Consider the following 14843-nt stretch of genomic DNA (forward strand, 5'->3'; position numbering starts at 1 on the left):
ATAGGATAAAGGTGATCACTCAGAATGACTTTGTATTGATTTGCAATATCCCTCTCTATGTAGTTGGCGGCAGACAGTTCTTGCTGACACAGTCTGATCATGTCCTGCATTGACATTCTCAATCACCTGAGGAAGAGTTTTCCATCTGTTTTTCCCTTACATATTGCACTAATGGACGAGCACCACAGTCATCGAATGTATGCTTTCGATCACAATTTCCGACCCTATTTCTGATTTCTTGGTCTTACTTCTTTAGTCACTGCTCCTATTGAAACACTAGCCAGTTTAGCAGTCTTTGTAAATCAAGCTCCTGCCATCCATGCACCAGCAATGCACTCTTTTTCGAAGTCACTGAGATCTTTTCCTCTTGCCATCTTGATCCAAAATTGTGGTCAACTGGGCCTGCTCAGAATTTGTATACATGTCGCAAAGCATAAGATGTTAATTGCTTAACTGTATCATGCAACACATCTGTATGGAAGCACCTGCATTCATTATGTTTCTCCACACATTTATTCAGGTTTTTCCTTTAATTTTTCACCTGTCTATATATATATATATATATATATATATATATAGTATCTGTGAACTGCTAAGAATAAAACATCTTATGGAGCACATTGCAAGACTTCATTCAAATGCACATTAAAGGCAGCATAATGGCACTGTGTCCCAGACGTTGTAACCAAGTGCACATACTGTACTATTAACACAGATTGTCATGGAGATTTTTCTTATTACCCCTGCAGTCAAACATGCAAATGATCCATCCCCGTGTTTCCTTTCTAGGATCACAGAACAGGACCTGCCATCAGACTGTCATGTGAAATAACAATTCTCTGTTCTCGTGTCCATAGGTCACTGTATCACCTGCTTGTATCCGCGCTCTAACAAAGATGCTGTACTGTCCGTACTGCCGAGGTCTACCGGCGGCAAAGCCCTGCAGGAACTACTGTCTGAACATCATGAAGGGCTGCCTCGCCAACCAGGCTGACCTCGACCCGGAGTGGAACCATTTCATCGGTAAGACCTTCTCTACTGTATGGGCTTGCTGTGGAAATATGTGTGTTCACCTGAATTCCGCTCCATTGTTGAATACTTGAGTCGCAGATAATATTTGAGTCTTGTTTCTATAAATGCTGCAATTTCTATTTTCAGTTTTGGATTTCCACTGCAAAATGTCCACCAGAAAACGATTTCAAAATTTCCCCCACTGTGTTTAGTAGGTGAATGGGAGTTTGAATGTATACGTGTTTATTTTCCATCCTATCATACTGGACTTTTCAGTTTGAGCTTCTTGGTCCTTCTGTGCACCCTTGTCGATCTCCAACACTTTCTGGATCCGCATTAGTTCAGGAGAGTAGGTTGTTAAAGCATTGTGTGCCTCGTAGTTGGAGAGACTGATTCTTGTGGGCAGTGGTTGCTATGGGACCTTGTGTTGCTCCTATGAACCATCCTGTTGAACATTCACTGACCCAGGTCCATGCATTTAACAACCCTTCTTACTTATTTAGTTTAATGCTTTATTTACAAATGTGGGCACTGTTGAGAAAACCAGCCATAAAGCAAGCAGCACTTTGCAGCAGTCTGACAAGCCTGCTGTCAAAAGCCACCCTGAAGAATGGTATCCACCTTTCCCAATAGATACAATGTGTTTCGGAACAGCAGAGGTGAGATATCCTGAGTGAGATGTTTCAGAGCAATGTGGCAGATGTAAAAGGATGTCTATAACACGAAATAACAGCTTTCTTCGTGTTGAAGGACGGAGTAAACAGATGCGATGGGAGAATGTAGTCTCTGGATCTTTCCAGCACAGAATGTGTTTAGAATCCTCTTTAAAGCAATAGGCTACTGTTTTTGTTAACCAGTTCAAAGAATTCAATCTCTGTGTGTGTGTATGTGTGTGTTTGTAATGTCTGTTATGTTGTAATATTCCATGTGGCGATTGATTTGTGAGGATCCCGGTTGAAAAGAATACATTTAAGAGTGTCCTTGTGCCTCTCAATTTGTCATTCATCGGGTGATTTCCATTCAGTCCTGAGGGGCTATTTCTGTTTTGCATTAAGTGCTGGAGTGCCACCTGAATTTGTGCATGCATATTGATGGAAAAATGATGGCTTGACACATGACATTCTATGACTGAGAAATGTGAAATGACTTGAGTGAAAACTCCGGTGCATATATTTGGATAAGACTGTTGAGAGTGTGTATGGTTTAAAGCTTTGAAATTCCTCTGGGGCGAGGGCATCAGCAAATATGTGTGTATTTTTGAATTGGCTTTGAAATGTTATTGATATGTGGAAGGCTGTGGCTGAAGGCTGAGAAGTATGTATGGATGGCTGGCTAGTTAACAGTTTGGAGAAAAGGGTTTGTGTGTATTTTTAATCTTGTGTCACAATTGTAATATTAATTATTTTTTTGTGACGGATGGATTTCTGCAGAATTGTATTACAGATTAATTGTGTAGGTGGAAATACTGGTTTTATGCAAATTATATTTTATGTGATTGACACATTTTTTATGCTGCATTTGTATTTCTAAAGTACAAAAGTGATTCCTTTCGACTCCCCTAGTTAAGAAAATTTAAACAGTTGTGGGTGTCATTATCAGTGCATTTATTTTCACCATCCAGTTATATCAGAAATCACTGATCTCAGTAGTAGCATATAATGATCCCCAGATTTAATGGTTGCTGTTCTTTGTGAAGATTATAAACATGTACTCAGCTTGCAACAGACTAGTCTCACCATGGGCAGAATGAACTCTTTTCATGTTTATATTTGCTGTTAGATTAATAGTGGGTAATTAACTACAGCACAGCTTGCTAAAAGGTATTGCTGGCATCCAGTCCAGGGATGGGTAACTTTGTCAGGAGTTAACGAAGAGATCTCTGGTCATATTCTCAATCCAAACTTAAACAAGCTACGTTTGTTTAACTAGCCTGCAAACTTCTGACGTTGGGTCTCATTGGTGGCACCGTGTCGTGAGTGGCGGTGGCAAGAGAGGTGAGGTAGGAGGTAAAAGGTTGAGAGAGGTAAAGTCCAATGGTCACTCAGTTTTATTACCTCAGTTTTCGGTTTTATGTCCTGTTACGTTTTTCTCTTTTACATGATTGGTTTATCTTAACAGGATGTCAAGCTGGGGGTGATGTTGTTGACGTCCCCTGTGTTTCCTGTGGTCCGTTGTCCCTACACACACACACATGCACACAGACACACACACACACACATGATTAAACAAAAGACCAAGTACCATTTGGTGAACTGTACTTATGATTCCAATAATACATAAGCAACTAACACTATTAACATTTAAAAAAAAAAAATTGGAGTAAATGATCTCTCTCTCTCTGTCATTAGTTTACGAGAATAATGTATTAGCATGATGGATTAAATGCCATTTTGTGTTAATTAATTTATTTATTTTTTGCTTTGACATTTCATATTCATTTTTGCTATAACGATTTTTCAATTAGCATATGGTCTGACCACAAAGCAATATTGATTTGGCTTTTGGAGGCCAATTTTGTCTATTGTGACTGTGAGCATGTCAAACCTCTTTTGGTGAATTTCTTTGTACTTTAAATATTCATGAAGTCATTGTGGATATACTCTTCTGATTATAAATATAACAGAAGACTGCATTTGGTTTCCTTCATAAGTGACACACCTTTACTTTGAGTTTGAGCCAATGGTATTTATCTACTGTATTGTTCATTTTTCATAGAGAAATACATGAGGATGCAGGAAGAAAATGACCCTCAGGCGTATTTTAATTTTAAAAAATTATATTATCCAGTCCGTTATGTTTCTCTGTAGTATTAGATGATCAAACTTCAATGTTTGTTTGATATGCATATTTGATATTTCATTTACAAATCTTCCTTTTGTGAGCTCTTTTAAGGCATTTAATATAGAAATTCACGCACAGACATGTCATTTTTGTTTCTTTGGTAAAGACATTCGGCGACTTGAGGATTTCAATGCAATAGAACACAAAGTCCCTGGAGTAACTGACAGCACGGCTTTGGAAAAGATATGAATCCTCATACTTGTTGCAATAACCCAAGCTAACAGCAGATACTTTCTTTGCCTATCATAACATGGGATATCAGAAAGGATGGGGCAAAAAATATGATATTACCAAGGAGACCAAAATATCCCTCTCCAGCTGCAAGCTAAGCTTCTCATCCCTGCTCTCTTGCACTCTTCCCCTGGTGCCTCATGCGTGTCTTTGCAATGCAGAAAAACAGTGCTCTGGCTATCAGGGCAGCTTAACCGACTTTATACAACTTAAACAACAAGGCGTCCATTCATATCACCCCTAATTTGACCTCCATTCATCCCTAGCCGGGGTGTTAAATACAAGGGCTTTTTCGTGGCACTGCCAAAAGCAGGCGGAAACAGATGTTCACCCTCAAGAACTCCGGGGCAGCGCAGAGTTTTCTCAGACATTCCCCTCCGCTCAGAATAAATCTCTTCCGATTCCTTGTCCACTCACATACATTCGCAACAAGAAACGGTGGGGGGGGGGGGGTTGTAGATTAACCCCATACGTCTGCCTTTTCTGAGCCTTGACTTTAATGCTTTGTGTGTTTCACTTATCAGCTACACGTTTACTATACTAGTAAAATATAGATCAAGGGAACATTTCAGATGAACATGAAATCGGGTGCAGGAGGTGCCCTGTATAAGTCAGTTTAATTTCTGTTTCATTGTGCAATGCCTTGCCCATGAAGATACTCTTCACTTTGAAAAACTACTCCTCAGTGTTAACCCAAGTTTTACTTATCCTTGGTAGGTAATAATTTATTTCATGATAAAACTGTGCTTGTTGTGCTCCTCTGTGTGTTGTCAGTACTAGTAGGAGTACCTTTGCACTGTGCGTTGCCTCAGGCTATAAGAAAATGGCTAAAGCCTATAAAATATAAGTGATAAATAAGTATGAAGGCCTCTCTAAAGCAGTGCTATTGTCTCCAGTTAAACTTAAAGTCCAGGGTCAAACTATATTCTTTATTTCTTTGCTCAGGGTTTCAGAGAAACTCATTGGCATGAGAAAAGAACAGAGATAGATGCTCTGCTGTACTCATGTAGGCGGCTGTGTAGTATAATGGCTAAGGAGTTGGACTTATAAGTTCATAGGTTCAATTCCCAAATAGGACACCTTGAACAAGGTACTTTACCTGCAATGCTTCTGTATAAATAGATGTAATGTTAATGCAATCTAAAAAATAAAAAAGTTGTTTAAGTCGCAGTGTAGTAAGATTAATTGTTTTTAGCCCATAGTAATTCTAATGGGCAATCTCTTCACTGAGGACAGTATGTAAAGAAGTGACATAGCTGATTCCTTTGTGCAAGTTTCTTTCCCAGAATGTACTGGGCCACTACATTGCATCTGAAAGCCTTATTCACACTGGGGCAATTGGATGCGGTTGAGAATCAGTGTGGTGTGGAAACACGATGTGTTTAAACCTATACTAGCAAGCATGAATAATTTTGTTTGACATATGTGGTTGACTTGTAAATGGTATAATGTGTTTGATGCAGAATACGTGTCAATGGAACCCGTCTTTGGTTGCTTTCAGCGGTTTTGTCCATTTGTGGTTTCCGTTTTGAAGCTTCGCTTTCGTTAAATGATGTTTCCATTTTCAGTGGCTTTTGCGTAACAATAACAGACATCTGCAAACCCAAACATACATACTTTAAACCGGTGTTAAAGTAAAAGCATGCCTTGAACTTGAAGAAAACAGAAACTGTTTGGCATTCTTCATAACAGAATGTGACTGTTTTTGATGGTCCCCAGCTGTTAAATGCAGCATAAGACTCTGGCTCAAGTTCCAGGAGACAGTTTGTATAGGTCTTCCTGTGCTGAATATTTGCACAAATGTTCATTAAAATTGAGCATGGTGTAACTAACCTCTATTCTGTTTGTTTATATATTTGAGAATAAACCTTCCTTGACCTCTTTGTGAATTCCTTCTCAGCATTAAAATGTGATTCCCTTCACAGAGCAAGATGCTCCTAACTGTTCATGAATTACTAAACAGGAATTATCCAAACAGCTCCAATTCATGTGGCAACCCATATATGTTCATATATGAGATTTATGTATGCAAACAAATTACAGCATGTTTCTGAAATTCAAACTGCAATAAGTAACTATTTTAATATACAAATGCCTTTGTAATTTTAATATTAGTGCCACATTCATATTAGAAATGAAAAATTTGAACCACTGGAGGACTGACATTTTATCTGGTTAATGAAAGTCTTTTTCAATTAGCCAGATCACTGTATTTACAAAAAGAAAGGAATTTATGGCTATCCATATACATATGCTATGATTGAGCAGATTATACAATAGTTGTTCCTATTCATAAGCCAAAACAGTGGATTAGTGGGGCCCTTGTGAGTTTTAAGTTATGTCATTAACATATGACTGCCATTAGAAGATAATTAGCATTCCCTTTCATATCTGAGTAATCATCCACAGTACATAGGGCATCACCAAGAAGAGGCAAGCTATATAAGTGAGAATATTATCTCTTAACATGTACACTGGGCCCTTCAAAATTATGTTTTTGTGAGGAAAATCAGGTTCCTGCTTAAGAGTAAAATTGTACTTTTGAATTTTAACCAGTAAGCCTCACTGCCAACCTACAGTAATTCTACACATTGTACAAGACAGGGTTTCTCTGTGATTGATAAGATGGAAACATTGGGCATCATTCTCAAGCCTTTCTTAAATTCTTCTTACTTTTGTTTTAAAGAAACATTCTTATGAAATTAGTGAAACCTGTAGACCTTTTATTTTGCGCATATCCCAGGTGTAACAGATGATGAATGCCAGTTGTTCTTAAACTGGATGCGCGTGCATCCAATTTTTGATTAGCATAGTAAACACCACAGCAATCCTGTAAAAGGCATGCTGATTTTAGGGCCATGTGCAAACATCAGCCATTCATTGCTTTCCGCAAATACATCTGCATGGTCCCTGATGACACGTTCTCTCCCCAAGGCAAGATTAGCCTAGTAATCCAAAGGCAGCAGATACACCATTGCTAAGTGTGAGGTTTCATTGTGCTCTTGTGAGTCTTTATATGTCTTCATAAATCATAAATCACTGTTTATCAAAATATTAAATTCATCCAACAAGGTTGTTATCCCAAACTATACAAGATGAAAACTAGGTGTGAAAAAAAATTAGTGTATACTGAAATTAAAAAAATAAATCAAAAAGAGTTTTTGAAAAAAACTAAACTGAAATTAGCAGACCTTCTCTCAAAATGAACTAATCTAAAAATTAACTTAAAAATGTAAACTAGCTAAACAATCACCAGTTGACACAGTCTCGGTTCAATCTGAAACCACGGGGATCATCGAGGCACCCAAATGAGCCATCCAGCTGCCCCATGAGGCCCATTATATTTTTTTGTGCACTTAGAAAATCTAACAAAGTACAACAATTACAGATGTCTCCAAGGACTGATACGCCCTAATGGAAGGGTGGGTAGTCCAGTATAAATTGTCATAAAACAGTTTTGAAACATTGTCCAAGCACCCTCTCCCTACTACTGAAAATTATGTATTTCCAGCTGGTGTCAATTATGTGATATATTAGTTTTTGCACACGCTGAGGACGGCGTAGGCCAGAAACATGTCTGTCTCTTTGTCCAAATAGGAATAAAATACAATGAAAATTATTTTGTTGCGTAGACATCTATAATTTATATCTCATTCATTAAGAGTGCGGGCTCCCATCTTTCCATTCCACAAAGGCTGTTCAGCCATAACAGCCTTTCATTTTGACACAATGTGTCTATACTGCCATTGAGCAGCACGGTGGTGCAGTGACACTGTCGCCTCACTGCAAGAAGGTCCCAGCTTTGAATCCTGGCCAGGGCCTTTCTGTGTGGAGCGTATATGTTCTCCCCTTGTCTGTGTGGGATTCCACTGAGTACTCGGGTACTGTAGATATGAGTGTGTGAGTGAATGGTGTATGTACCCTGTGATGGATTTGCGACCTGTCCAGGGTGTGTTCCTGCTTCTTGCCAAATGCATAGGCTCCCTGACCAGGAATAAGTAGGTTAGATGATGGATGGATGGACAACACTAGATCACACTCAGCAATCAAGTTTTTTTTGTTTGTTTGTTTTTTGATAATTTGAGTATGCCTCTCTGGACATTGGCTAAAAATCCTAACCTCTGACCCATTGTTGGGTTTTTTTTTTTTTTGTTTTTTTTTTTACAGCTATTTAGGATAAAAATAACCTATATTTTTCAGCACTATACAATATATCTTCTACAGTGGATTCCTGAAATTAAAATAAGGATCTTGATTGGTCAGTCATCATGCATACCTAAATTTGATTCACAATTGTATGCAAGGCTGTTTCCCCCTTTTTTTTTAGTGATCACCAAAAATAGCTAATAAATTGTTTGTGAAGGAACAAATTAACTATTGCATTTATTTGTGATAAAACGTTAAGTACATGTGTTGGTTGAATTCAGACCATTTATTTAAAGATGCTTAACGATACAAGAAAAAGCTAAATTATATATTGATATTTTGTATCATAACTGTGCATGTGCATGTGACCAGACCTGAACCCAAAGACTCTTGCCAGAAATAGACTTACCCAGATATAAATAAATAAATAAAAATTATACAACCCAAATTTGGCACGAGTACAGCAGAAGATGCAGCTGTTCAGCTTGTGCTTTGAAATGAATGAACAATGAGGATGTGGGGTGTCCTATCCTAGTTCCTATTTGTTAATCCTATCCAATTCGTCAAAATTATTCAGCTTGTGAATTCTCAACATGGCTGAGATTTGTCTGAAATAAATCCTTTCTTCTTAATGTTTGGAGTCCCAGGTTTGCCCAACAAGCAAGGTCTGCAAATTATCTGAAACAACATCTTAGCACAGCGTGCTTGGAGGAGACATCTCCACAGCCACAGCAAAATGTGTTTTTTTATTGAGACAACAGCTTGCAAATGGAAAATCACCTCAAACGAACATGGGAGTATTTCTATGGAATACTGCATATGCGAACCCCAATAACACTAAGCATGCTTGAAATTAAAGTGACTTACATATTTCTCGGTTTCTGTAAATGGTGCAGTTCACGCAGGGCATGTATAATTCTCTGCGTGCAGCCCCTCCCCAAACATCTGGAAGAATCAGAGATCACAGAGAATGGCTATATCAATCAGTTTATATTCTTTAATGGCTTTCTGTCCCAAAAAATAGCAGTATTACAGATAAATCATCAATTATTTAAATACGTATTCAACATTTATGAGAATGAATCATTGTGATAAAAATATTTTTTTGACTTGTACATATTTCTTGTAAACGAAACCATCTTATTTAATGGTTAGTTTTGATTTTGGTATCCCCCACAGTCCAATGGTGGTGCAAGCTCAAGGCTACTCTGAATGGATGTGTTGCTATCCTGTTTGTCTCTGAGGCCGAGTTTAGAAAACGAATCAATGGCTTTAACTGGTCGTTTGAGTTCACGTAATTTATCAATGCCATTTCAGCAGTATGAGTCCATTACGACATCAGCCAACTGGAGCTGATTGTTCTCCGTTGGTTTAAATGTCTTCAGGCGAAACCTTTGCCGGTTAAATTAGCAAACATACCTCTCAGACTGTGGCAGCATCAGAACTGTATAGTAATGAAGTCAGCCCAATTCTCTCTTTGCCCTGCATGAAAAAATTTCCCCCAATGGAGGGGACTTTAAGATTTATTCCTTAGCATTCATCTGTGCTGTATATATTTGATATATGTTCTATATTACATGCATGATGGCAATTCATTATGTTTTAGAGTGTGAAGTGCTGTGATAATTTAATTTATCATTTACTGTATAAACTTGTGTGTGAAGCATACCAGTGTGTGGTTAATTTTACCTGCTCTTTGTTAACATCTGAACATATGTTATATTTTGGACTGCACTAGTGTTTGATTACAGTTGACTCACTATAAGTCATGATGGCTTTGCTTTGCCTAATAGTTACACAGCACTGTCATTGAATCGTTGAGTGATGTTCTTAAAGGTCGTCTAAAGAAACAATTAATCTGAAAGCCTGTCTGTGGATTGTCTGAGGGGATCCATTTTCTACCGATGAATTGCATCACAACATCAGTCTCATGTTCCTTTGACAAATGCACTCCGCTCTAGATTATGCACAATTCATTATCATTTCTCTTTCTGTCAGCTGGTCGAGACATATTTTCAGGGAGAGGGGTGGAAAAATCCTCAGTTTCATGCATTCCTTACCACACATAACTGTAAGTTTCTAGGTTTAAGCTAACATGGAAAAAATATCTTCAAACCCTCTATGATAAATATATATATATATATATAATTTTTTCACCCTAATTGAGATGCAGGCCCATGTTGTCCTTTGTTGACTCCTTTGTCACCACAGTGTAAGTGATCTGTATTGATTTTTCTTCCTCATTTCTTTTTAATTGCATGGTTTTGTTTAGCTGTGTAATAAGACCTAGCCACAACCTCACGAGTCATGAAAATTCAGGGCAGTCATATTTCCTGCCCCTGATAAAGGATGCTTATGAATAATATATCTTTAAAAAGATGCGTTTTCAACATTACAAAGCCAAGTGACACCGGGTGGTGTTTCCAGGTAAGGCAATTGTTCTTAGGGCAGTAACCCTGTTCCTCCCCTGGAACAGGATTGCAGGGCCTTGATCTATAGGGTGTTCACTGTCTCATTTCACAATACCAATTCCTCATGTTCAAGCATGTTGGAATGGTTTGGGTGATGTTCTGAATCACTGAGAGATGCAGAATCCTTCACTTCAGAATTATCATTATCAGACAATAGCTTATGAATCTGGCTGACGTCATAACCAATTATGTTCCGCCTTCAGGGGCTGCCAATCATAGTTGACGTTGGTCAGGATTCAATACCATTACACTCATAACTAGTACCACTAGAACTACCTCAGTCATTACACTTAGAACTAGTGCTCTAGCGGGGCACGCCACAAAGCAGCCAATTCAAATTATCTTTTCTCCTTACAGCAGGAAACACAGCTTTAGTCTTCTCCTATCCCATAGGAATTATTCAGTGTTAGTCACTGCTATAATGGGTACAACAAGATGCCATGACAGATAGCAGAGGGCTTGGATGAATTAATCAGGTTTGAAAAGGGATGTTCACGTGTTCTGTGTCTTCTTGATGGTGTCTTTAATCTCTTTTGTCACATACAAAGGCTGCTTTCTCTGTTGATCTAAATGAGTGGGAAGGCTTTTTCATTTTTAAGTCAAGTTTTGTTTTTAACTTGGGTACTTGTTCTGAGTATGTATTCCTCCTTTTCATATGTCATGTGTTTGACACATTATGCTATTATCCATGTCCTATGCCTCATTTGAAGTTGTAGCTTGAAGTGCACAGTAGGTAACCAGTTTAATGTCATAGAAAAAAATAATCTGAACCCATTGATGTTGGTTAGGTTCAGTTTCCTCCTCATACTTTAAAGTTTTTAGTTTTTTTTTCCAATCATAAGATAAAAGGTGCTGTATGAAAGTTAGGCAAAATACATTTATAATTATTTAAACATAGAGTAAGCACCATATTTTTTGGGACAAAGGCAATTTTTTTTTTTTGATTTTATATTTGTAATTGAACATTTGTAGTTGAAGTGCAGTTTATTTAAAGGTATTTTTATACATTTTGGTTTCATCATGTAGAAATGATGGCACTTTTTATAAATAGTCCCCCCATTTCAGGACATTATAATGTTTGGGACAAATGGTGTCACAAGCATTTATGATTAGTCAAGTGTATTCAATTGCTTCCTTTATGCAAGTGTGTGTTTCACCTACTGTTTGAAATATTTGTCTTTGTCTTGCGAATACGATTCACTTTGGAGAATCACGCTAGATATGTTTTTTCTTGTATGTGTAAATTTGCACATACTCATGATCCAGTTTTACATACTGTTATTTTTGTAGGTTGCTGTAACCTGAAAAGTTTCATAAAGCTTGTCAGATATAGTATATACATCAAATTCAATATTAGGTAAAACTGTCACCAATTTGTAATGCAGTTGGCTGTTGTAGCATTCCGACTGGCTGTTTTACTATTAATAAAAGAAGAATGCAATATTTGAGCTTCAGTGTAAATATTATCCATTCTGTTTACATAATGGGTGATTTTGCCATATCAATATTTTTCAGCTGTTTGAGAAACCATGATGGAATACAGCTGTCCGATGGCATTTCAGATTCTGGGGACTTTTTGTTATTAAATGTAATTGTGGCTACTGAACAGAAAGAGGGGCAACACGGTGGTGCTGTGGGTAGTACCGTTGCCTCACGGCAAGACGACCGGGGCCTTTCTGTGCGGAATCTGCACATTCTCTCCATGTCTATGTGGGTTTCTTCTGGGTACTCCATTTCCTCCCACAGTCAAAAGACATGCATGCTAGGTTAATTTGAGAGTCTAAATTGTCCCTAGGTGTGAGTGTGCGAGTGAATGGTGTGTGCCCTGCAATGGCTTGGCAACCTGTCCAGCACCCCCTGTGTGAGTAAACCTGACCAGGTATAAGTGGGTTCCATAATGGACAGAAAGATAACTTTTACAATTGTCACAATACTCTTTAAAGTAATCCCTGGCCTTTTACATAATTTTATTATTGAGAAGACATGTCAGTTGTGGTTAAGATGGAGAGAGTTTATCTACTTTTTCAAAAAGAAGTTACTGTTCCCTAAAGTTAAAATATTGATGAGTACATATACTGTATCACACACTGTATGTGTTTTGTTGCATTCTTAAAACAGTTTGCATATAAAATCAGGTAAACATCATAGTAATGTAGAATGTTGTCTTTATGTTTTAGATATAAAGTTAAACTTTGTATAATACAAATAAAATTTGACATTAATTTTGGTTTCTGTTGAACTGAATAACCAGAATTTTAAAATAAATGATAACACTAAAAACACTTGCCCCCATTGCCCAATACCCGACCAAACTTTGTGGCTAAATTCCTAAAAAAACACTGCAAGGACAGTGACAAACAGTGAAGATGAAAACTGTAAAATGATACCTCAGTACCGGAAGAGCACACACAAGGGGCAGCCGTTGTGAATTACATGCTGCATGAGCACAATATTGGTGAAGTCACGTCTCACCACCCTGGACTGACTCGACAAATTCACACAACATCCAAACATCCCCAGTCATCCCAGCTGTGTGACTAATACCCAGGCTCAATATAATAAAATACGCTTTGCCCAAATGTCTGACTAATTTTTTTTTCTTTATTCTATCACAACATAGTGTTCAGTAAAATATATTTTAAAAATAGGATGTTAGAAACTAAATGCAAAATTGAAAACAAAGTGATTGGCTGGTATCCACATTTAATTTCGGGCTTCAGTTCATACCTGGTGTCCACTTTCCAATTATAAGTCCAGGCTTTAGAACCATGAGTAATGGTTAGACATGGCTCTGAACCTCAGGTGTATTGTACTCATGAATTACTATCAAATGTGCCACTGTACCTTTGAGGAGACAATTGCCTATGTCAGGGGCTTTCAGAACCTTAAACTGACAATGTTACACTAGAATACCTCATCGTGTTTATGATGTACCGTGGAGACAATTCAGCAGTGGACTTCCTCTTGAGGAAACTGCATTGTTTACCTTGCTTCATCCCCTTGTATGAGGTAAAACTGTTAGCGGAGAGATGATTTCACAGGGACCCTGTCAGTTGCCATCTCATCATTCTGTGAGCCTCTCCATTAAATAGCTTTATAATGGCTGTTTTCTCTTCTCTCGTAGTCTCTCTGGTCCATTTTATTGCACTGGAACACAGGGATAAGTAAATATAAATAAGTAATAGTGTATCCCGTGTGATATGGCCATCCTTTGTGGACGTTCAGAAATCATTAATAGGAAATGGCCATGCTGAAGGTGCAGAACACTGCTTTGCTGCTGTAAAAATTGACTGAATGACCCCTCTCTGATGCACAGAAACACTATATTTTAAGGTCAGTGTTGTTCCCAAAAAACATAAGCAAGGTTCTGCTACTCGCATACAGGCATGACAGGCTACTAATCTAACATGGATAGTCATTGTAGTTATCACTGTAAATAATTACTTCTTACTACTTTCTTCATGTGTTTTCACTCTGGGGATATAAGCAGTACTTTAAAAAAAATCCTGTTATTAATACTTCTAAATATTAATTTATAAGTTGTTATGGCTCTTTTCCTTGATAAAAGCTGACTTTATTATAATATAAATTGTTTATAAGCAGTACACATAGTATGACTGAATTTGTTGTTGCTGTTTTCTTAATTTATTACCGTATTTGTATTTTAATGATGACAGTAAAATGCAGTACTAAATAGGCTCTGAGCATTTAGCATACGATATATGTGTTGATAAAATCTTTGTATTGAGCCAAGCATTGCATGGCAGTTTGTTGCTGTTCAATGTTTCATTGTGAAGGCCTTTTCTAAACGTAATCTATTTTATATGTAGAATTTATGGGGCAATTATCATTATATGGTGTGAGGTAGAGCTAGTTATGCGGAGGAATAAATTTGATTTATAAGTTCGATGGGACATATTCAATGTGGTTTAGTACTGCAAAATGATTTATCTTGTATTGTTTGTATTATGTGTATTATTCTCTACAGTTTTTTTTTTTTTCATGTGACTCTATTGGCTATTTAACTCTTAAACTGCCCACAGTTAGCAATGAAGATAGGATAATAAAAATAAAATGGCAGGTGTTCCTGTCAGACTATATGGAACTGTCTTTGACAGACACGTGCATTTTTCCCATCAAGAC

General features: G+C 37.5%; 1 protein-coding gene across 2 annotated transcripts in view; it reads left to right on the forward strand.

The window, feature by feature from the left end:
• Positions 1–14843, forward strand: part of LOC135251012 (glypican-6-like) — a 204935-nt gene that overhangs the window by 120760 nt on the left and 69332 nt on the right. For both annotated transcript variants that reach the window (XM_064327935.1, XM_064327936.1), the window contains exon 4: positions 858–1023. In XM_064327935.1, the coding sequence (XP_064184005.1) occupies positions 858–1023 (166 nt within the window). The remainder of the gene's footprint in view (positions 1–857; positions 1024–14843) is intronic.

The sequence above is a fragment of the Anguilla rostrata genome, chromosome 3 (genome assembly GCF_018555375.3).
Source record: "Anguilla rostrata isolate EN2019 chromosome 3, ASM1855537v3, whole genome shotgun sequence".
NCBI lineage: Eukaryota > Metazoa > Chordata > Actinopteri > Anguilliformes > Anguillidae > Anguilla > Anguilla rostrata.